The 24,647-nt window shown below is 51.1% G+C and overlaps 1 protein-coding gene across 3 annotated transcripts in view; it reads right to left on the reverse strand.

Annotated features, from left to right (window-relative positions):
- Window positions 1–2,035: 2,035 nt before the first annotated feature.
- The window catches only part of BCAR1 (BCAR1 scaffold protein, Cas family member), a 55,461-nt gene continuing 32,849 nt past the window's right edge, over window positions 2,036–24,647 (reverse strand). For 2 of the 3 annotated variants that reach the window (XM_061593827.1, XM_061593828.1), the window contains exons 2-7: window positions 19,728–20,381; window positions 12,981–13,127; window positions 11,424–11,531; window positions 8,339–9,472; window positions 4,239–4,328; window positions 2,036–2,953 (exon numbers count right to left, since the gene is read on the reverse strand). In XM_061593827.1, coding sequence (XP_061449811.1) covers window positions 2,435–2,953; window positions 4,239–4,328; window positions 8,339–9,472; window positions 11,424–11,531; window positions 12,981–13,127; window positions 19,728–20,381 — 2,652 coding nt within the window. In that variant the 3' untranslated portion in view covers window positions 2,036–2,434. Of the gene's footprint in view, window positions 2,954–4,238; window positions 4,329–8,338; window positions 9,473–11,423; window positions 11,532–12,980; window positions 13,128–13,228; window positions 13,447–19,727; window positions 20,382–24,647 lie in introns of those variants that run through there. The other variant, XM_061593829.1, reaches the window with a different exon arrangement.

A 24,647-nucleotide genomic window follows, 5' to 3' on the forward strand; every position in this document is an offset into this window, starting at 1 on the left:
CCCCAGCTGGCATGGCTTTGTTGGCTGGGACTGGTGGAAGGAATTGTATCCAAAACATCTGGAGGACACCAGGTTGGCAAAGGCTGATCTATGCAGTATTACAATGTGCTTTTGAAAGTCCCCTTGGGCACTGAATGGGGAGATGCTGCTCTTCATGATTTCCTTAAGCACATAAGATCATGCTGTGCAGTTTTTTAGACCGTGGCCAGAAGTGACATGGTTGGATTTCCAATCCCCATTTTAAAGTTTCAAGACCCTATAAAAGTCTCCCTTCCTAATTTGGTTTGTTCCTAATAACTGAATAGCTGTTACATTTTTTTTAAAAAGCATGTTTTAAAATAGCTCCTGGTCCTTTTTGCCTCAGAATTATTTCTAGTCTCTTTTGCTAAGATGAGGTTTTGTTGGCCGTTGACATACCTTGTTAACCCAAGCTTTTGCACAACTCCCCATCATTTCCATGGGACTTGTGCAGTAGAACTTCCCAGATGGACCAGATCTGTCTCCCACTCGGCTGGAATTCACAGCGCCTAAGACCTGCCCTCTGAAATGGGTGCCTCCCTTGTCTCAGGGTAGGGCTGGAAGTGATTATACCACTTTCCTCTCTGGTACCCAGAAAAACAAAATAAAAAAACCCAGCACATTAGCTTAAACTGATCTTGTGCCAGAGGCCGGCCAGATTCCTGGGGTGGTCCCTTCTTCACGTTCCTCTCAAACCAGCGGCAGCTGATGGCTCCATGCCAGGAATCTGCTCCAGGTTTTAGTCCAAACTTTCCAGGAGATGTCCAAGGGGCTTTCAACACACCCTCTCTCTTCTTTGCCAGACTCCATGTCCACAGGAAAGGGCAGCCTCTATGGATTTGATTACAGCTACTGTTTACTTTGCCAAGGAGGGATAAGAGAAATAAGAAGGGGCATGTGGAAACCTGCCCCCCACAGCTGCTCCCCAGGCCAGTGCCTGATCTCAAAGCACCCCTGCAAATCTGCATCCGCACGCCTTCCTATGCTCCTTTCCAGGGCTGGTGCCAGAGGGCAGCCAAGTTGGGCCCAGGCCAAGGGCCCCTGCGGCCCAGAGGGGTCCCTAAAGGGGACCTCCTTAGGGTGGGAGGGTGGCGCTCTCATTCCATGATCCGTGGCAGCATCGGGTTTTGCAGCTCAACCCTGCCGCAGATCGCAGAGAGCAAGCACCCAGGCACCCCCCAATACAGATAGCGCAGGCTTCAATAAGCACACATGCATGCCCCACTTACCTCTCCCATCAGTATGAATGCCATGTGTGCTGTGTGCACATGCCTGCCATCACCCAAGATAGTTGCAGTGGCTTCCCTAAGGGGCTGATGTCCCCGCTGCCATCTTGGTTGATGGCACACATGCACACTGCGTGTGCACATCATTCACATGACATAAGAGGTAGGTGGGGTGCGCGGATAGGCTTATTAGCCTCGTGCTGCCTATATGGGGCGGGTGTTGGGCTGCGGCACCACAGGCCTGGGGCAGGCTGGTGTCCAAGGGCCCAGTCATGCCGGGTGCCAGCCCCGCTCTTTCCTCTGTTGCTTTCTCCCAGGCTGGAACACACAACAGGCCTTTTTGGCGCCGGCCCCTATATGAACGAGAGGCTTTGACAGAGGTTCACTGACTCCTCCCCCCACAATATTAGGCACTTTAGGTGTTCATTCTCGTGCACGACTAAAGGCACAGAGAAATGAAGATCAGCAGATGAAGGGCCTGACACCATGGAAGGACTCTCCCAAAGCCTCTTTTTAGGCAGCACACAGATGTACACAGCCAGAGTGGCAAGCCTGCCATGGATCTGCACTCTTTCAGACAGACATGCAAAATATTGTTCTGAATGTCTACCTCTAAAGATTAACCAACTACTCTGATCAGATGCATCCCCCCCCTCCCAGTAGAGCTGATCACCTTCCTTTGATCTCCACGGAGCCAGCCGGGCATATTCCTTTGTAGACATCCAAATGTTCTCACTGAGCCACAGACGAAAGAGAGCAGGCGCGCACACACAGATACGTACGCAAGAAGCCACAGACACCCGTCTTTCTCCCTTGCCCCCTAATTGCTTGGATTCTATGTCTCTTTATTTGATTTAAATAGTGCTCATTAGCCACACCATTTCAGAATCAAACAGGGGGAAAATAATTATTATTTGCCTTCTGTTCCCCTCCCCAGCTGCCATCAGGGCCGTAAATATCCTCCCTTGTTGGCCCCAGCAGGACAGGGCCCACGTTGGACTTCTGGGACCTGCTGGCAAAAAAGTCAGTGTCTACAGAGGGGGTGGGGGAGGGAGCAGCCAGCCAGCCAACCCCCCTGGCCCTCCCCCGGTAGAGTTCCTTCAGCAGGAGAGTCTGGTGAAGTGTTTACCGTCCGTTCCTGGGGAAGCCTCCTCGACAGGCCTCTTCCCCATCCAAGGCCGAGGGGCCCTTCACATGGCCGCGAGTTGCCCTAGCACCATCCGGAACTGCTGCGTGCTGTTTGCCAGCTCGTGGACCCGCTCCACCATGTCCTTGGCGGCCGCCGGAGACGGGTACTGGAGAGCAGCCGCCTTGGTGGTGGCGACAATCTCCTTGAGCATGTCGCAAAGCAGGTTGCTGTAGTGGGTGACCTTGTGGCGCACGTCCTGGGCCTTGGCCTGGCGCGAGAGAGTGTCCCCGATGAAGACCAGCTTGTGGGCGCTCAGGATGACAAACTTGCTGTGCGCCACAAAGATCTTGGGCGGCTGGTTGGCGCTCACAGCCGTGAATAAGGCGTCCACAGCATTGGTCAGCGTGGTGAAGTTGGCTTCGCACTGCTCCAGGTAGAAGAGTAGCAGCTGCCGGTCAGAGGGGCACAGGGCCGTGCCACCCCCCCGCACGTGGGTGTAGTGTTGTGGCGGCGTCCAGCTGGACAGGTCGTTGTCGATCGGCCGCGTGACTTCCTGCTCCAGACGCTCAAACTGCTTCAGCTGTGGGCAGAAAGGGCAGGGCGCTCCATGAAGGGGGCTCGGCCGTGACGGACACCCAGCCCCATCTCCCTCCCTCACCTCAGCAACAGAGAGAGCTAACTGCCACCCCTCAGGGCTGCCTGGGGTTGGCCACTAGGATGCGGTGGCACCTCAGAGTGATCCGGGGGATCCTCACAAGGCTCAGCTGACAGAGAAGAGACACAAGCGGCCCACAGGAGCAGGTGCTCGATATGCGCCCCCCCTTCGCCAAGAGACCTTGAGCTACTGCTGGATGGGAGGGGGTGAAGGACACGCATTCCCTTCCCTGCTGAGACTCCTCCTCTGACCTGAGCATGGCGGGCAGAGAAAGAACCACAAAACCCTTTTCCCCTCCCAGCTCTCTTTTTAACAACAGGTCTTCAGGTGCCTGGTTCCCGGCTCCCTTGCAAGCAGACACCTACTTGGGGGCAGGCCTGTACTCCTGAGCAGGCAGCCTGAGCCCCCTGCAAGGAAGCCTTCAGTTTGGCTCAGGGGAATAGTTTCAGGCTGCTGCAGCAGAAGCATCTCACTGAGGAAGGGCCGCAGTTCAGTGGCAGAGCATCCGATTGGCATGCAGAGAGGTCCCAGGTTTAATACCCAGCATCTTCTGCAAGGACTGGGAAAGATTCTTGCACAAGAACTCTGGCCGCTGCCACTCAGGATAGAGCGAGGTGGGGAACCTCAGCCTCGGAGGCTGAATGTGGCCCTCCAAGCCTCTCTGGATGGCCCTCAGAACTCTCACCAGGCCACGCCCTCTCCTTGAGTGTTTTCGCCTGGCTCCTTGAACTCGGATCATGCCTCTTGCTTGTCTGGATAGAGGACAGAGAGGGGTATGTGGCCTGGGGTGGGTTCCAAGGGCCAGGCAAAGAGGCCTGGAGGGCCACGCTCACGAATTCTGCCACCACCACCACCCCCGCTTTAGAGAATACGAAAAGAGACGATTCTAACACGGCATAGATTGCTCAAGGGCAGCTATTGCATTAGCAGGTTTTTTTTCTGTGCTAAAAAAAAAGACCTTCCTTCCGATTGTGTTCAGCAAATCGACACAATAGGGCCACGTAGACCCAAAGGAGGCTGGCGGCTCTGATGTTACTGCAGTACCAAAAGCAGCTCCTTGAAAGTTTGGACTAAGACCCGGAGCAGATTCACTGCCCCACTGACATCGGTGCCACCAGCCTCCGCTGTGCAGACTCCCTGGGGAACGGGAGCAAAGGACTGGCATAAGCCTTAGCGGCGGGGCTGGACCCAGAGCGCCCGCTCGACTGACCTGCTGCTGCTCCAGCTGCCCCTTCCCTTGCCGGATGATGTTGCCTCTCTCAAGCAGTTCCTTCTGGGTCTTCTCAAACTCTTCCTTTCCCTAGTAAAAAGATGAAAAGGTGAGCAGGAGCCCACGGCTCAAGGAGCCCAGCTCCACCTGTGGTCCACGGAGCCGTGGGAAGGGCCAGCACAGAGCAGCAGAGGGCCTGCTTGGCATGCAAAAAGCCCCAGCTTCAATCACCAGCATCTTCCATTTAAAAAGGATCTCCGCCAAAAAGGATCCTTCACCAACCTGGTTCCTTTTAGATGTTTTGGAACGACAATTCACATGAACCCCAGCCATCACATCTGGAGGGCACCAGGTCGGTAAAGGGCAGTGTAGTTAATACTGAGCTAATTGAGCCAGTGATCTGTCGCAGCAGAAAGCAGCTCCCTGTGCTGCTTTGGATTTCAGCTTTCCGCCTTTGGGCAAGGGCCACAGCTCAGTGGTAGAGTGCCTGCTTTGTAGGGTCAGTTCTCAGCATCTCCCCACTCAAGAGCTGAGCGGGATGGACCAATGATCTGGCTCGATTACGGGGCAGCATCTTATGACTACACAGTCCCAATCACCCTTCCTGGCATCACTCCATGGTCCATCCCATTCATCAGAGGCTGTGCCACGACCAGAGATTTGACTTGGTGCAGCCTTCAGGGGCAAACTCCAGAGGAGTGGCAGTGTTAGTCTGTTGCAGCAAAAGCAAGCAAACGTTTTGCAGAGGGGGTATGATTGGTACTCCTTGGCTGGGCTGAAATACTCATCCTTGCTCAGATTACATATAAGGAACTACCAGGGAACTGCTGATTCAGATCTTATTACCGCCTCCCAGAACACACTTATGGAAATGTTAGGAAGATAGGAAGCGGCCTTAAATTGAGTGAGACCGTTGGACCATCTCACGTGGCACTAATTACAGTAGCTCTCCAGAGTTTCAGACAGGGAGATGCCTGAGATTAAACCTAGGACCTTCTACATGCAAAGCAGGGACCATTTTGGGGAAGGCTGTCCAAAACTGTCTGCGCACAAAGCATGCACTCTGCCACTGTGCTATGGCTTCTGCTGCACACACGTCAGATCCATCTACATTTCCACTCAAGTCGGAAGTGAGGTGCTCCTACTTGAGACACCGTTTCCCTAGTGGGGACCGAGGTACCCAAGCATTTTCACATTCAAAATCCCCTCTTAGAAGGAACGCCCAAACCTCCCCAACATCTAAGGCTGCAATCCAATACACGTCTACTCAGAAGTAAGCTCCAATGAGTTCAGTGGGACTTACTCCCAGGTAAGTGTGTATTGGATTGCAGCCTAAAGCTCCACTATATTGTGCAAATGGTTTGGACCAGGCTATTACCTTTACCAGCCTGCCTGTGGCTGAGGTCAGCCTTGGAGGCCCTGCTCAGATGCCCTCAGGCTGGCAGGCACAAGCAACAGAGCCTTCTCTACGGTGGCCCCATGAATATGCAACTCTCTCCTGGTTTGGAGTGAGTGTGGCCCCTGTTTAACAGGCCTTCAGGCTGTGGTCTCAGGTTGTATTTTCTAAAAAAAGCATTGTGGTCCTGTTGATTTTATTTATTTAAATGGTCTTGAAAATGGAAATGGACTGCCTTCAAGTCAATCCCGACTTATGGAGACCGTATGAATAGGGTTTTCATGGTAAGCGGTATTCAGAGGGGGTTTACCATTGCCTTCCTCTAAGGCTGAGAGGCAGTGACTGGCCCAAGGTCACCCAGTGAGTTTCATGGCTGTGTGGGGATTCGAACCCTGGTCTCCCAGGTCGTAGTCCAACACTCTAACCACTGCACCACACTGGTTCTCTAAATAGTCTTAAGGGAACCTAAATGGATTTAACTGGTTTTATGGCTTAGCTGGCTTTAAATTATAATATACAGCTTGATTCTTCTAGTTGAATGTTGCTGTTTTTGTCATAATTTTGTACTTGGTTCATAATTATATTTTACAGAGCCTATGCCTATTAAGTTTGTGTAGAACGAAACAGTGTCAAAGGGGCAGGATCCTAGACTACATATCCCAGCATGTGCCTTGCTCATTGTGATAAACGCTGGGAGCCACATCTGTCATCTCCTGATATCAGGCTACTACAGACTTGCACAACTTGTCACTCACCAAGCCAAATGCAGCCCACCAGCCGTATTTCATGGCATGCCAGATATTTGACAAACCTTCCCCCGCCCCCACTGCCTTTTTTAATCAATCCCAGGCACACAGCAAAAACAGGAGGCTTCCAGAGTCCCAGCGGGCCATGATACATGGCTTGTGGGGTGCATTTGGCATGGAAAGTCACAAGCTAAACAGGCCTGAGCTAAGAGTCAGCCACTGCATCGCCAAAGCCATTGCCATCCCCACCTAAATTGGCCCCATCAACTCAGCAGAGGTGGTGTCATTCCTGGAGACCACACTGGGCCTGGCTGTGTGCCACCTTTGGGGGCTCCGAGTGAACATGATACAAACGGGCCCAGTTCTCAGCCCTGACAGGAGATCCTGTCAGCCTCTGCCCTCCTCTCAGCTCCAGTCCTCACTTTGCAGACCGCTCTAGATCCATCGTGCAGCTTTGCTCCCACAAGATGCAGTAATGGCCACCAGCTTGGATGGCTTTAAAAGAAGATTAGACAAATTCATGGAGGACAGGGCTATCAATGGCTACTAGCCATGATGGCTGTGCTCTGCCACCCTAGTCAGAGGCAGCATGCTTCTGAAAACCAGTTGCCGGAAGCCTCAGGAGGGGAGAGTGTTCTTGCACTCGGGTCCTGCTTGCGGGCTTCCCCCAGGCACCTGGTTGGCCACTGTGAGAACAGGATGCTGGACTAGATGGGCCACTGGCCTGATCCAGCAGGCTCTTCTTATGTTCTTATGTTCTTATGAGAGTGCAGAAGGCTGCGCTGTTACAATCAGAAAGCTTGGAAGAGGACATTATTGGAGTTCTGAGGTCAGGCTGGAAGTCTGGCTACTGTTAATGCTTCCAAATGCCATGCCAATTTCCCACCCTCCTTGCTTTAAGTTGCCTTATGTTCTTCAAACTTCATAACACCTTTAAGCTGTGTGCACCAATAAACTGATGGATTCATTTCAGTTATAATCTTGAGTCGGTGGTTATCGCTGGTTATGCTTTACTCCCTGACCCACTAGGTTGCTGCAGGGAAAATTGGAACCCTGATCAAAGGACCCGATTAGTGTCGGTGCCCTGGCTAAGGACTGGCGTGGTCTGCACCAATGTTGATTGGATCCCCAAATTAACAGCTACTACTGTCATTTGGGGAGCTGGAAGCCACATTGCCATGTACTGGCTCCTTGTAACATATATGTTTATCCCAAGTGGGACAAATCATTGTGGTTATTTAGCAGGGGCAGCCCAAGATATTTTGCAACCTGAGGCACAAAAGAAAATGGTGCCTCCTGCAATTCCACACACAAAAGCTGACTAGACTAACAGCTAAAACCACCTTCCACCCTTGTAATGGGACGGCACCCTTTGCTGACCCTGAGAGAAGCAGGCTACCTTAGGGAAGTGCCGGGCAGGTCATGTGGTACTCTACACTCCTCCACATCTGCTGCCTAAGGCAGCCACCTCACTCTGCCTGATAGTAGGGCCGGCCCAAATTCTTGGATGGTAAATCTGCGGGCAGACTGTTTTTGTTGTTGTTTTTGAACACTGGCCAGGAAACTTCAGCTGCTTTGTAAATTAACGATAAAATTTAACCTGAGGTGAGGTGGGTGGCAAGCAGATGGGGGGGGGGGGCTTCTTGCTTGTGGCACCATGATTATGAAACTCCCTCTCCAATAAAGTATGCCTGGTGCCAACGTTTAGTATCTTTGCAGCAGCAGGTGAAGACCTCATTCTACCCACCCAGGCTCTTCTTAATGTAACTGCCATTTCTAACATGCTGCCGTTTATTATATTTTGGCTGGATTTTCCAGTGGTATGACATGAGGGGGGGGCTGGCAGGTTTATCCCTCTGAAGGTTGAGGATGATGTCACAGTGGGAACGGAGACAGAGGAGAGAGAAGCCGGCTGGCTGGCCCCCCGATAATCCCTCCTCCCCACCCCCCAACCTCACCTGGAGGTGGACGTAGTCATAGTCTTCCAACCAGCCGCCCTCGCTGTTCTCGTACTGCCCTTCTGGCGAGTCCTGGGCCAGGAACTTGGGCGGAGAGGGCAAGGGCCGGGACTGGATGCTGCTTGCCTTGTCAGTCGGGGCACTGTGGGTGAGGCTGCCGTCCCCCAAGGAGGCCGGGGGAGCCTTGGTCCGTTTGAAGAGCAAGGAGGCATTGCCATGCAGGAAGGAGGCCAACTGTTTGGTGTCATCGGGCACCCCCCGCGAGTACATGACCAAATGCTCGAGGTCGTCTGGGCCACCCAGCTTGCTGGGCACGAGGGCACTGGGGGCCCAGCCGCAGCTGTCCAAGGCCTGGGTGTGGCGCAGCAGCGCCTGGTACACCTCCTCCATCTTCTGCACCTGCTTGCTGAGCTTCGAGTAGAGGGAGCGGTCTGAGGCCTGGGCAGCACTGCTCACGGCGCCGCGTGCAAATTCCAGCAGTTCCCTGAGTGCCCCTTTGATGCTCTCGGCTGCCCCTTGGATGTGGCCCGCTTGCGCCTCCATCTGCTCAGGGCTGCGCCAGCTGCCGCTGATGAACGACATGAGGTAGGAGACGGCGGTGCTGACGTTGTTCTGGAGCCGGGCCAGCGTCTCCATGGCAACATCTTGGTTGAGGTGCAAGTCCTTGTCTGGGGCCTCCTTGACGGGCACCGTGTCCAGAGAGGAACTGGAGAGGTTGCTGCGGGTGCTGCCCGTGCTGGAGGCCGAGAGGCGCTTGCCGTCGCTTGCCTTGCCTTCCCGGTCCACCTGGGGCAGCACGTCATAGATGTAGTCGCCTTCCCCGCCTTTGCTGCCGACAGGCAGCTCTCGTGGCACGTCGTACACCTCCTGGCTTGCAAGCTTTCTCAGGCCGGGTGGCACGACATAGATCTCCTGAGCCTTGGGCACACCTTTGCTGGCTGCCGGTGGCACGTCGTAGACGTCTTCCGGCAAGTAAGGCTCTGCCGCCGGCACCAGAGGCTGAGCCAGGATGAGCGGATGACGCGACGGATCAAAGGGTTTGGCCTTGGAGAAGGCAGGGGGCACGTCGTAGGTCTCCTCCCGTGTCGGGCCGTCTGAGACGTCGTTGCTCACCGACGGGGGGATGTCGTACACCTGCAGGGAGAGATCGAAGCTGGTGCTTAACGCAGCATCCCACTCATGCCCTCCCCAGCCACGCAGCATCAAAGTGGAAGCAGATATGCTACAGAAATGCCAGCCTCACCACTGGCACCTTCTGAAGAAGCCCACTGCTTATGGATCAGCTTTTCCCAATCCGGTGCCCTCTAGACCAGGGATGGGGCACCTACAGGCCACCAGCTGTTGTTGGACTACAACTCCCATCATCCCTGACAATCAGCCTTGTTGGCTGGTGCCTGATGGGAGCTGGTTCCCTACCCCTGGTCTAGATATGTTGGACTCAAAATATCAGCTGTATGATGCTGGGGCCTGATGGGAGTTGTAGTCCAAAAATATACCATACTGGAGGGCACCAGATTGAGGAAGGCTGTCAATGGACCAATAGTCCTAAATGGCAGGCAGGGAGGAGGAACATGGTGAGGCCTTAGGGCTGAATACGCCTCGCTTGGGTGGTCAAGGTGTACCAAAGTCTGTGCAGAGAGCAGAAAAAACTTAAACTGCAGTATACCATGCAGATTAAAAATGCCTGCATGTATTTGCCTGTTTTTGCATCATATGTTCTGATTTTGCAAACCCAGCAAAAAGTCTTATATGTTATTCTTACAGATGATTTTAAAGGGGGGGATTAGACATATTAATAGGAGGCAGTGGCTAGATGGAGCCTCCATGTTCAATGGCAGTATACGTCTAAATATTAGAGATGCTAGGACGATATAAGGAGGGAGGGCAGCTGCCTTCATGCTCTGATTGAGGGGTTTTTTGTTTTGTTTTTTGTTTATTACATTTATATCTCATTTTTCCTCCAAGGAGCTCAAGGTGGTGTACATAGTTCTCTTCCTCCCCATTTCATCCTCACAACAACCCTATGAGTTAGGTTAGGCTGAGAGACTATGACTGGCCCAAGGACATCCACTGAACTTCATAGCCGAATGGGGATTCGAAACCTGGTCTTCCAGGTCCTATCTTCCTGGATGCATCTGTTTGGCCACTGCTAGAAGGAAGACACAGGACTAATGGACCTTTGGTCTGATTGTGCTGGGCTCTGCGAGTGTTCCACATGGAGAACACTGTGTGCATTCTATTTCGTGACCACTGCCAAGTCTTGCCCAGTGCACTGCTGAGATAACGCCAAGTGCTGCCTGTGTACAATTCCCACTTGTCTCTGCAGCCATAAGGGCTAGAAACTTGCTTTCGAAGTCAGGGTTTATTCTAAGTTTTTTTGTTTCTACTGCACAAGCAGCCAGCATGCAGCCTGCCTCCAAACTAGTCAAGTAATTTGTCCCATAATATGCTATTAGTAGTACTGGCACCTCTTTTTTTGCTGCCCATGGCATCCATTTGTATTGTGGACATGCGCAGACTCTGGTTGTTTGTTAATCTTGCCCTTGATATAGGAATAGGAGAGCCCCTTAAATGGCAAAACAATTGCAATACCGTTGTTGCTTTGCCGCACTGGGCAAGAGTGCATAGAAAGCATTGTTTTCAAGATGTGAAACTGGTAAAAACTTGTTTGGCATTTTTTTAAAAACTTAAAGGATTTCATGATTGCTTGTTCTAGCATTAAGGTTTTTTTGTTTCTTGTGCCTATATTTGTTCTTTCTATGTTATAACCATTCTTATTGTGGGTACTTTTTTGCAAAAACTGAATAAAGACAATTAAAAAAAACATTTGTGGCTATAAAATTGTTTTCATTAAGTTACACGTTCAATTGATTATATATTTTTAACATACTTGGTGGTTGGATTTTTTTTTCTTTTTTATGGTTTTTTAAATGTGGATCCCATTTTCTTCTGTTTTGCCTTTGGCCCAGAGCAGCCCTCCTGACCTGCACATCTGCTGGACTAGCCTCACTGCAGAGGTTTACAGCTAGACCCCCACCCTGCCCACCCCCATGCCTTGGAGGCCCTGCATGCATGCCATACTCACCACCTGCAGGCCTTTCTCCACACTGGGGGGCACATCATAAATCTCCTGGGCATGAGCCAAATCCCTGCTGTTAGGGCCCTTTATTGCCATGGTGGGGGTGTCATAAACCTGGCAAAAGGAAGAGAGGAGGGACAGCTGCTCATTCCCACTGATTTACTACATTCAGTCCACGTGGGGTTCCTAGGAGGACTCACACCCAGGCAACGGCCAGAGCCAGACCTGCTTAGCTTCAGCAAGGGGGCTGGATAACATGCCTTCAGACCCATCTTCCTCAACACAGTGCCCTCCAAACGTTTTGGACTACAGCTCCCATCAGCCCCAATTAGTATGGCCAAAGTCAGGAGTTGTAGTCCAAAACGGCAGGAGGCTACCATGCTGGGAAAGGCTGCCTCAGACAATAGCCTCTGAACTGTTTGCTCTGCAACCCAAACTTGCTTCAGGCACCCCAGAAACGCTGCGGCAGGAAACAGGGCCTTTCTGGTAGTTGCACCCTCAGCATAGTGCCTCCTTCCCAAATAATTGCCAGATGGTGTCTCCCGTTAATTGTGAGTGGCTGGCTATTTGAAGGCCATTTTACCTTGCTTGTTTAGCATTCTCTAGTATAGGGAGCCCATTCCCATGTCCTTAGAAGATTGGTGACAATGGTTCTGTATCCCACCTTTCACTCTAAGGCTACTGAGGTCAGGGACCCAAGACTTGATTTGTGGTGGCACCTACACTGTAAAGAGTGTATGCCCCAAGACCAAAAAAAAAAAAGTGGCTTTTTCAAGGGCATTTCTAACTGGCTGACAGGATGCGCTTTTATTTATTTATTACATTGATATACCACCTTTTTCTCCAAGGAGCTCAAGGTGCTACACACGGTTCTCCGCCTCCCCATTTTATCCTCACAACAACCCTGTGAAGTAGGCTAGGCTGAGAGGCAGTGACTGGCTGAAGGTCACCCCAGTGAGCTTCATGGCTGAGCGGGGATTCAAACCCTTGTCACCCAGGTCATAGTCCAACACTCTAAACCATTACACCACACTGCCTCTCTAACTTTTTGAACCAGCCAGTTGTGCCATAATGACCATTTTGCTGTTTGCCCCCATTTTTAATTTTTGGGTGTTTTCATGGTTTGAACAGAGTGATTGTGAGCCCCCATGCGGGCCAAGAGGCAGAGTAAAACTACAAAAGTCTGATAAATAAAAAAATAAAATAAAACAGGCCCGTCCAACTGGCTCAGGCCTAGATTACGCGTGCGGCTGAATGAGATGGGAGGCAGTTCCCGGATGGGTTACAGAAATTTAAAATATTAAATTTAAAATACAGTATTGTTAGTCCCTATATATTCAAAAATGGCATCCCACCACTGCTACCTGTAGTCTGAAGTGGTACAGTCCGCACTGCAAAGTGGTACAATCCACTCTAGCATCTTAAGAGCATATCACTTCATTGACCAGGCCTGAGTTGGCAAATGTGACTCTTGGGCTAGTCATTCTAAAGCAGAGGCTTCCCGTGGCCCCCCCCCCCATGCCAACCAGACTCTCCATTGCTAGAGGGCAAGGTGGCACTCACCTCCTGGCTGCCCTGGTTCACCAGCAGGCCCCGCGTTGGGGGTACGTCATAGATTTCCTGGAGGTGGCGGGGAAAATCATACTCATCCTGCTCTCCTTTGGGGGAATCGTAGACATAGACCTGCCCCACACGTGTGGGGAGCACCACCTGCACAGAAAGCAAAAGGGTGTTGATGAGACAAAGTTTTTTTGTTGGACCGGGCAAGTGGGAACCTTTTCGGGAAAGTCGTGGGTCTGACCTCCACTTACCTGAGGCTCACCCTTGGGTCCCCAACGTGTTGCCCATGGGCACCACACCACCCTCGGGCACACCCTTGGCACCCACCAAGGATCCTTGCCCCTCCCACTTTCCAAACGCTGACCGCTGGAATTAGGAATACATTGCTGATTAGGCAACATTCCTTTCCTGAAAGATGCTCCTAAATATTCTGCACGTGTTGCATGGGATGCGGCTAGTCCTCTTCTCCAGCAGAGGGCACTGCCCACCCACAGCTAGCCGGAAGGACCCTCCGGGCACCTTGCAGCAGGAGCCGCGTCTCCAGAGGGGAGGGGGAGGCAGGGATGACATCATGTTCTATTCCTGGATCTGATTAAAGAGGCGCTGGGAGATGAAGCACAACGCGTGCTCCTTCCCTCATGGGCAGCCACTTCTGGAGGGGAAGAGGAGGACCCAGCTGCAGCTACCTTTCTGGCTCTTGCTAGCATGCCGAGAAAAAGCACATGCATGGAAAGCCGTCAAAGCCTGAAGGCTGGGCTAGCTTTACTCAGGGCTGAGTCTCTCCAAGTGCATTTGCACGCACTGAAGAGTGCAGCAGAACAAAAATGAGTGCCGCCACTGCAAGGGTAGCTGGAATGAGTCTTCAGCAAAAGCCAGCTCTTCCTAGCTAAATAACAACCAGGTCCACTGAGCAAACGCAGTCAGGTAGCAACATTCATCCTGCTTCTGGTCAGCCTGGGGTACGATAAGCAGCTGTCAAAATCACTAAAAAATAGCCCAGCCTAAAAAAATAGGAAATGTGTGTCTGCCTATCCACCATATCGGCAGAAGCCTGCTAAAGGCCACTTCCACCAGATGCTCGTAGCGGCTGGTCTTTCACCCTCTTGAACCCTGTGCCCAGCTGCCGGGATGCAGGCAAGCTCAGCTGTAGCCTTCCCAAAATCTGCTGCTTGAACTGTTTCCTCAAACCAATGGGAAAAATTAAACTGCCAGCCGAGAGAGCAATCCCTGCCTTTAGCTGTCCCATAGGACAGTTGGCTCCCACTTGTTCCCTTGGAGGAGACAACAGGTATTTGGGGGCGCAGCCTCCGTCTTATACTATTCCCCCCCCCAAAAAAAAGCAGTTCCTACATGTCTAAAAAGGAGGGATGCTGGGGCTCTTGGGCTTGCCTAGAAGAAACCTCCTTGGGAGGAGGGCTGGCCCTGGTTGCTCGTGAGAAGGGGAAATGCACTTTGTATATACTCAGGAACACTCTTCCATCATCTCATTCCTGGCCATTGGCCACATCTGCTGGAGGCCAATGGGAGCTGAAGTCCAAAACACCCGGCAGGCATCAGATTGGGGAAGGATGATGTGTGTGTATATATAATGCACACAAACTTCTCTAAAATGTTGCACCTATTCAGAAGACAAATAACACAAACATGGAAGAGCTCAGCATCAGAGACTCAACCAAGGACCTTCCCTGGGGACTACCTGGAAATGGCAGCACCCAGGTCTCCAAGCCCACGTCAGGCACAGGAGAGAAGGGGCGTGTGAAATATCAACCCCTGCAACTGGCACAAACTACGAAGTCTCAGGCTTGGTGTAATGAGTTGGGAGGATCTTCTCCGTTCTCCAACAACTGGCTTCCTCCAGGCCTGGATTCCGGCACAGCTGCCACAGCTCTGCCCGGACCTCAGAGTCCCCAGCTGCTTAACCCATCCACAGGGGGTGAGACAACTGTCAAGCCTAGCCTGACTGTACAAGCAGAAGCCAAAACAGTTTTTTGGGGGGAGCGCAATATGAAGCAGTGCATGGCATCAAAGGTGCAGCCCAGCACTCTCTGCACTGCTGCAAGGAACCCTGGGACACGGCTCTTTGACTGCATGGTGGTACCTCTTGGAGCAGCCTTGGGTCAACCTTGTGAACAGAGAGAATTTCTGTTATCACAGCTGCAATGGGCTCTAAGGAGCCCCACCCCAAGATAAAAACCCCTCCAGAACTGGGACCTCAGAAATGGCACAAGCAGAGAGCAGATGGACACATCAGAAAACAACAACTCCAGTCGAGAGAAACCAGTAAGCCAAAGCACAGATGCCACACTTCACCCACTTGCCCCAATCCCGAATTCCACAGGACACCCCAGGCAAGAGCTGCTGTCCACCAATTGTCTCTACAACAAAATTGCATTCTCTCAAAAGCAATAAGGTTAAGATAGTCCAGATCTAAAGTATTCTAAGATATTCTCTAGATTTGAGTCTCTACAGATTGGATGCTGTCTTTCTTTCTTAAACAAAACCAACATTTAATTAGCACCTTAATAAGGTGCTCACAGGGGTGGGAATATGCATTTTGTAGGTTTCATGTGAACAGAGCCCACGAAGGCCTTCCAAGATTTCCTCAAGCATAGCCCTTGTATTTAAAACGCTATAGCCATAAGGTGTGGGAACTTGCCTTGTCTAGAAATGGAAAGTGGAGAGTCTCAAGATGGCAGACATCCAACCCGAGGTGTGCTTGGTATGATCAGTTCATATTAGGGATGAGCGAGAAATTCGATTCAGCTTCCATTTAAAACCCAATTTATCAAATTTGCACTTTCCAAAACAATATGAAAACTGGAACAGTCATCCTTCTAAATTTGCACTTATCTGAATTTTGTGATGCTTCACCAGCCAAACAAGGTTTACAAAAATGCTTATTTTGGAGGTAAGGGAGCACAAAATGAATATATTGGTGAAAATAACATACAAAAAGCATTATGTTATGACAAATTGCTTGTAAAAATGTGTACATTAGTCAAAACTGCATGCAAAAATGTATTTATTAGGAGAATCATAGAATAGTAGAATAGTAGAGTTGGAAGGGGCCTATAAGGCCATCAAGTCCAACCCCCTGCTCAATGCAGGAATCCAAATCAAAGCATTCCCGACAGATGGCTCTCCAGCTGCCTCTTGAATGCCTCCAGTGTCGGACAGCCCACTACCTTTCTAGGTAATTGGTTCCATTGTCGTATGGCTCTAACAGTTAGGAAGTTTTTCCTGATGTCCAGTCGAAATCTGGCTTCCTGCAACTTGAGCCCATTATTCCGTGTCCTGCACTCTGGGACGATCGAGAAGAGATCCCGGCCCTCCTCTTTGTGACAACCTTTCTTGTACTTGAACAGTGCTATCATATCTCCCCTCAGTCTTCTCCAGGCTAAACATGCCCAGTTCTTTCAGTCTCTCCTCATAGGGCTTGGTTTCCAGTCCCCTGATCCTCCTTGTTGCCCTCCTCTGAACCTGTTCCAGTTTGTCTGCATCCTTCTTGAAGTGTGGAGACCAGAACTGGATGCAGTATTCAGTTGTATCCTTTAGAACTTTGCACTAAAATGCTGAAGAATTTTCATTAGGATTTTTTTAAAAACAAATTCACAAACTGCTGCAGAAATGTGGAGAACCAAATTTGAGATTAGAAAAATTAGAAACCGAGATAACTGAAATCAACAGATCGTTCCATCCCTACCTCATATCTATAAGAATACTTTCACTTATGATCTAGCCTAGCCTTTCCCAGTCTTTGGGTCCCCAGATGTTGCTGGACTACAGTTCCCATAATCCCTGACCATTGGCCATGCTGGCTGGGGCTGATGGGAGTTGGAGTCAAACCAAATGTTCGGTGGCACCTTGAAGGCAAACTAATGAGTTGCATGCCATGGTGTCAATGCAAGGATTCCGCCACTTTGCCAAAGCTAAGCAGGTCTCTGTCTAGTCAGTGGCTGGGTGGAACACAAGAGCCTCTAAAGTCCACATCAGCCGTCTTGAGTGGTTCCATGATGGAAGAAAGGGCGGATCTAATAAAACCAGTGTGGGGAACCTTTGGCCTGCCAGATGTTGCTGAACTTCAACTCCCATCATCCTTGGCCATTGGCCATGCTTGCTGGGGCTGATGGGAGTTGTAGCTCAGTAACATCTGGGTGGCGGCGAAGGTTCCCCACCCATGAAATAGAAGGAAATAATAAATGCATCATGGCAGAAGCTTTGCTGTTGTTGTTGGGGGTAGATCAGACTGTCAAATGCATAAAGTGCCGTTTTCATTTGGCAGACAGATATCTACACAGGCACCAGGGTGGGGGCAGATTGCAAACAATTATGTAGCCCTATCAAGGGTCGGCAGAGGATGCCAACTAAACACCAGAGTGGAGAGAACTGGGCCTTCTTTCAAAGGTTCAACGGCAAAACGTTCAGTGACATCTAACCTCCTCCATATTCTCTGTTAAGCGCCACTTTTTACAACAGCAGCAACATTTGTGGCCACACACAACACCAGAGCTGGATCTACAGCCACATTCTCCTTCCAAGTCTTCTGAGTTAAGGGGGATCTTTTGCTGCACCTGTGAGCAGAGCGGCACAGAGAGGGCACTTGCGTTGAGTCAAAGAGGGACAGCTGTCCCTGGCACGGAGGCAATGCAATTTGCCCAGAGTTATCGGCAGCTGCCACTCCCCACCCACCCACACCCACACCCACAGAGAGAGAGAGACCTTTGGACTGCCCTCACAAGCAGGAAAAGGCAACAAGGTCAACAGCAAAAAAGAGGCAGGGATGGGAACCTGCAGGCAGGGCCTCAGCTGCGTGCCAAGCGACAGCAGCTTGTCTTCTGAATCATTTACTGCTCTGCCGCTCCTTCTCCTCCTCCCAAATCTCCTTCAAGGTCAAGCAGCAGCAGTGGCGGCGCCTTAAACTAGGGCAATCACATGGCAGCTGGGAGCCTTGCCTGCTCCTGAGACAAACACCCCCTGGGAACACAGGAAGCAGCCTCAGTCAGACCGTTGCTCTACCTAGCCCAGTACTGCCTACACTGACTGGCAGCAGCTCTCCAGGGTTTAGGCAGGGGTCTCTCCTAGCCCTACAAGGAGATGCTGGGAATGAATCAGGGACCTTCTGCATGCAAAGCAGATGATCTACCACTGATCGACAGCCCTTCCCTTGCAAAGGCAGCGCAGGACACCCACGCACGCCAGGCTTCTTGATTTAGGGCTCCACGGGAAACCAAAAGCATTAGCCATGCTCAGCAATGCCTCCACTCTGAAGTTTCTTCACTTCCACCCGCAAACCAGGATCCAGAAACTGGCCTGCCCAGGAATCAGGACAAGGGTGCCCCAGAGATGGATCAGAAGGTCTCCAACCCAGAGGGAGGCCGTGTCCTTTCCTAGAGAGCAACAGGAAACCGCTCCCCACAGCCTGCCGCAACACCCTACCCTTGGCAAAGCCAAGCTGGTAAACACCCTTGGCGCAATGCTGCTTCTAACTCCCCCTGCAGAGGGAACAAACGGAGGCAAAGGGCAGAACTGCCTTGGCACACACCTCCAGGGAGCTTCCTGGAAGCAGCACAGAGCATTTGGAAGGGGCGGGGAGGCAAGCTAACCCTAACAGTCCGCGAACACAAACTGCGTCTATCCCGGCAGAAAAGCCAAGAGCTCTGTAAAACAACAAGAGGATGGACTGCTTGCCACCGTGGCACAGCTAACGCGCGACATGCCACCAACAAGCAGGCAGCTCCAGGAAAAGAAAAATCCTCATCAAGTTCCGCCCAAGTCAGCCCTAGTCATGGACAGCAATCCAAGAATGAGGTCTGAAATTAACAGGTGCAATTCAAGTTTTATGTTCCTCACTTTAAACTTGGGGCAGGAGGGTGTTAAAGTTTTAACATGTTGGGCGCCAGCTGAATTGTAAGGGGCAGGAAGTTCCGAAGCGACCCTTGTCTGAGCCAGGATATTCTGTTGCACAAAGCAAAACTGTTTGACTGCACGCTCTGTGCGGGGAGAGAGCATTTTTGCTTCCGTTTCTCTGCCAAGTGCCATGTACATCAGGGTAGCCAATGATGTACTCTCCAGATGCTGTTGGGCTATAGTTCCCACCAGCCCCTGCAACCAGCATGGTCAGGGATGATGGGAGTTAAAGTCCAGCAACATCTGGAGGGCACCGCATTGGCGACCCCTGATGTGCGTGGGCGATTCTGCATTACAATTCGTCATAATGGAGCTTGCACAAAAGAAACAGTTTTATCTTAGTTGTGAAAAGCATTTGACTCAACGCTGCTAGCCCTGAACAACTGACGTCCATCTTTCTACTCTGCCAAAACTCACAGGCGACGTCATTACAATCCACCATTTCTGTTAAAAATAGTCAGACAGTTCTCCTGAAGCTTGAGGGGAGGCACAACAGAATACTGAACTGCTGCTTGACTTGCTAGCCGGTATGCCTGTCAAATGCGCCGCAAAGGTGTCCACGCTTAAGCACAGCAAGAAAAAAAGCCACACGCCCACGGGAGGCTCTGATTTGCATACACTCGTAAATGATCTCCTGCCACGCTCCCAGGCTACCCTCTCTCTCCCCCAGCGTCCTGTCCCTCCGTCCAAGCCTGATGCCCTCCAAACGTTTGGACTGCAACTCCCATCAGGTCCAGGTTTGGGAATGTTGATTAAACCAGGCCTCATAAGGGAAGGTGCTCCAGCCTCCTGAGTCATGCTGGTGGCTCTGCAGGAAGAGATGTCCAGGGTTCAGCGGCTTACCTTTCCTTGGGTCTTCGGTGCTTCCCAGCCCCGCCCATCCAGAGAAGGAGGCACCTGGTAGATGTCCTGGCCCAGCCCAGTGGGAGCGGGTGGGACCTGGTAAATGTCCTGGGGTGGGCTGGCAGATCCAGCTGGAACCTGGTACACGTCCTGACCTTGAGAGGGGCTCTGTTTCGGGTAGACGGGGGCCTGCTTGCCCGGAGGAGACTGGAACTGGCCTGAGGGCATCATGGCCTGGTGGAGGGCCGCCTGGGCCTTGCTGGGTGCTGGCACCAGGTAGACATTGTCCTCTTGGGGCAGGAAGGAGGGGTGCATAGGGGTGTACTGAGATGCGGGAGACAGTGGCGTGTAGCCCCCTTGGTGAGGATAAGCCAGGGTTGTCGGCTCCGCCGGCTGCGGTGGAGGCTGTGGCTGTTGTGAGGGGTGAGGCTGCCCTTGGACAGGGCCGGGCAGCTGCTTCTTGTCGTACATGCCCACCAGGATTTTGAGGCGGTTGCCGGGGACGATGCCCTGCCGCCCATGCAGCGAACAGAGCCACCAGCCATCCAGGCCTTGTGTGTTGCGCTCCAGCACCGTCATGATGTCGCCCTTGCGGAAGGAGAGCTCGTCCGGGGACTCGGCCACATTGTCGTAGAGGGCCTTGGCCAACACGTTCTGCAAGAGAGCCAGAAAAAGAGTCAGGCCAGCCAGCAGAGTGCGGAGGGAGGGACGGGCGGCAGCCACAGGAAGTAGTACCTGCCCCCACCCCAAGCTGAAGGGAGCCATAAAACTTTGCTTCCAGTGCCGCACACTTCACAGTCAGCATCACACAAGCAGTGCTCTCGAGAGGGTTAGAAAGCGGGGGGGAAATGAAGAGATCACATGGGGAGTGTCCCAACTGTCCCCCTATTGTTGCTTCCTAAAATGAAACAACAGAGGATTCTAAATCTACTTAAGCATCTAAATGCAAAAACAGAAAGAATTATGTTCCCTTTGAAATATTACAGGAGGTTGACCCAACAACCCAGACAATCCACTTTTATCACATCTAACTGTACATTTTTTAAAAAAATAAAAATATCCAAGCCTCAGTTAAAAAAACCCAAAAAACTCATCTGCTTGCCTGCAGGCCTGTCGCCAGAGGGCGGCCAGGTTGGACCCTGTCCAGAGGGTCCTGAATGGCCCCTCCTTAGGATGGGAAGGTGGTTCTCCTGTTCCACGATATGCAGCAGCGTTGGATCCTGCAACCCAACACTGCCATGGATCGTGGAGTGACAGCTCCCAGGCACCCACCCCCACACAGGCAGCGTGCACCCCACCACCTCTCCTGTCAGTGTACACACCGTGCGCCCATGCCTGCCATCACCCAAGGGCTTTATGGCAGGCTTAGTAGACCCATAAGGGGCAGGCCGGGCCCAATTATGCACAACAAATAGTTTCTGCAGCTCTATTTTGAATGACATACTAAACTTCCCTCTATCCTGAAACAGATTGGAAAGTGGGCTCTGACGCTCTCACCCATCAGTGGCACCCCACACAATGAGTTATTTTAACCAGATTCAACTCAATACATACCTGCGGTCCCAATGCTGACATTCCATTTTCCAACACTAGAAAACCTTAACATTTTAAAACCTTTGTCTCAGTTGAGATGTCATCCCAAACCATGGGTTAAGAACTTTAGGCTATTCTTAGTGATATTCCTATATAGACAAACCATGGTTTGAGATCAGCTGGCATACCATGTCCATCCCTGGCCACTGGCCAAAAAGTCCTCACCCCTGATATAAAGTAAAAGTCTAATCTAACCAGGGTCCAAATCTAGGCCTGCTGCTGGTCATGTGACCAGCAAGGGAGGGTAGAGCAGATAGTGGGAGTTCCCCACATCTGTTTGGAGCAGAGGCACTATTGGAGGGGAAGTTTAATTCTTTTCCCATCTAAATCGCCCCCAGAAGCTATTAACTAGCCCTGCTGGGGTCGGGGGCAGCCCAGGTATATATGTCACATACAGTTTGGCCCTCTTGCATCTGCTCTTCCCAAAGTAAAACTAAGGAGGTTCTTTATACCCAAAAAAGTATAAAGGGTGTGAGGGAGCCAAAGTGATTGCCCCGAGTCCAGTTTAGGCAAACTTCCCATTTGAATTGGGAGGGGAAAGTAATTTATCAATGAGCAAAGGTCACTACATGGAAGTAAAGCAGTTGTTTGTGTACACTCATGATTTCCGGTCTGTAAACAAAAGTTGCCTGATGTCCCAGTAAGAAGAAGGTCTCTGAGCAGCCAAGAGAGAGTTTTTATGGAAGATGATTCTCCTCCTCCCGACATCCTTCCAGGCCACAAATGAATAACAACATGAATATACATAGGGAAATGGGTTTTAAACCAAACCAAACCTGGAGCTAGAAACAGATGTGGGCCTATTTACAAAAGACTGCATTTGGGAAACAATTGACATGTGTTGGGCCATAGCCACTGAGCAAGAGACAAGCTGCTTTCGGAAAACACACAGGCACACTGCACTGAGCAGAATACACACACATCTGTCCCTTCTGAATCAGAGGAAAGGCAATGGAAACGATGCAAGATCCAAAAGCATATAAAAAACCCAATTATCTGGATAATTCTGGACAACAAGACAGGTGCCACAGAAGCAAATCTGAGCTTCGCTGAGACTATGGCCACGCTAGCTGCTTTAAAAGCAGCGAGAATGGTTTTTCTGGCTGCATTTTGAAGCGACTCTGCCCTTGGTTGGACACGCCTGCAACAAGGCAGCTTGAGGTCACTTTACAGCGCAATCCCAAGAATGTCTACCCTACCTTCCTCTTCATCTGCTCCCACAGGTGATACATGCCCTGGTCTCCTCCCGCTTAGATTACTGTAATGCGCTCTACGTGGGGTTACCCTTGAAAACGGTCCGGAAGTTACAGCTGGTACAGAATGCGGCAGCGCATTTGATTACGCATAGCCGTCGACGTGATCATATCACTCCAGTGTTAATAGATCTTCACTGGTTACCAGTTATCTACCGGGCCCAATTCAAGGTGTTGGTGCTGACCTTTAAAACCCTATACGGTTTCGGCCCAGGTTATCTGAAGGAACGCCTCCAGTATCACCAATTATGCCGCCAAACAAGATCAGCCTCACAAGACCTTCTCTCGGTCCCACCGGTTAAAACAGCTAGGCTGGTGCGGACCAGAGAGAGGGCCTTCTCGGTCGTGGCCCCCACCCTCTGGAACTCCCTTCCTTTGGATCTGCGACTTACCCCTTCCCTGCTAGGTTTTCGCCAAGCCTTAAAGACCTGGCTATTCAGACAGGCCTATAAGATCAGGGTGAATTAGTTTTAATGTGTTAATTGATGGTTGCTTTTAGATGGATTATGATTGTTTTTAATATGTGTATTGTATTTATCTTGTTGTACGTCGCCTAGAGTGTCCGTTAACCCGGATAGATAGGCGACCCACAAATAAAATTATTATTATTATTATTATTACTTGGAGGTAAGCCCCAGTGAGTTTGATTGGACTCACCAAGCGAGTGCACACACACTTACCTGGGAGTAAGTTTCAATGAACGGCACTGAGGCTTAGTTCAGAGTAAAAGGCTGATGCAGATTCCAGCTAAGTCCAAACTGACAAGTTTGGGGTTGATCCCACCAACCCTGTCCTCTCTGCCCCACCTTCCGTTGCCAGCACATTTGGGGAAGGGCCGAAGCCCAGCAGCAGAGCATCTGCCTTGCATCCAGAAGGACCCAGGGTTAATCCCCAGCAGCAGGTCCAAGTAGGGCTTAAAGTGTCCCCTGCCTGAAACCCTGAAGAGCTGCTGAGAGTACTGAGAGTACTAAACTAGATGGACCGAAGGGTCTTACTTGGTGTAAGGCAGCTTCCTATGTTCTGATTTAAACCAGAACCATGAGGACTAGAATCTCACTTTATTTTTAGAGGAAGGGCTTGAGCTCTGTGGCAGAGCATCTGCTTTGTACGCAGAAGGTCCCAGGACCAATCTTTGGTGTCTCCAGGTAGGACTGGTAGAGGACCCTGTCAAAAACCCTGCAGAGTCACTGCCAGCCAGTGTGAACAATATTGAGCTAAATGGGCAACGGTCTGGCTGGGTATAAAGCAGATTCCTCTGATTGTCTTTAAATTCAAAGAATGTGAAGCAAATGCACCACAGCAAGTGCTGTCTTTTATTAGCCGGCTCCAGATTGTGAAGCATGCAATAGTAGAGAGGCAGGCCGCCGGCTGGCCTGCCGCAGGACTGGGACCCTCCTTCTAGCTCACACAGAGTCTCTCCTCTCCACCTCTCCACTCCAAGGCAGGAAGTGCCAGAGCTGTGAGTCAACCAGAGAATTCCCTTTGTGCCTCACCCCCCACAGCAGGAGAACAGGCTGACATTCAGAATTCCCTTCCTATCCCTAATGGAGCTGCAAGGAAATGAACTGGGGGAGGGGGGAGAGCCTCTCCTGGGCCTTGATGTTGGTTTCTCAGCCTTCCCCAACCTGGTGCCCTCCAGTTGGTTTGGGCTACAACTCCCATCAAACAGTGCTGGCTGAGGCTGATGGGAACTGTAGTTCAAGACAGCAGGAGAGCACCTGGTTAAGAAAGGCAGATTCGTATCACACTGTCCAAACTGTGTCCATTTATAAAAAGGCACAGGGCAAGCTCTCTCACTGCTGCAGAGCTTGGAAAAGTTACTTTTTGAACTACAACTCCCATCAGCCCCAGCCAGCATGGCCACTGGAGTGGGCTGATGGGAGTTGTAGTTCAAAAAAGTTACTTGTCCAAGCTCTGGAGTGCTGCCTATTAATAGCTAGCAGGTACCACCAACTCTGTACCCCAAAAGGGCCAATCCCTGACATTAACTTACTTGGTTGCTTCGCAAAATATTCAGCTTCATACTTTGGTGCCAGATCACAGAACGGTTTTGCTACTTCTGAACACCATCATA

This window comes from Rhineura floridana, chromosome 13 (assembly GCF_030035675.1).
Source record: "Rhineura floridana isolate rRhiFlo1 chromosome 13, rRhiFlo1.hap2, whole genome shotgun sequence".
Taxonomy (NCBI): Eukaryota; Metazoa; Chordata; class Lepidosauria; order Squamata; family Rhineuridae; genus Rhineura; species Rhineura floridana.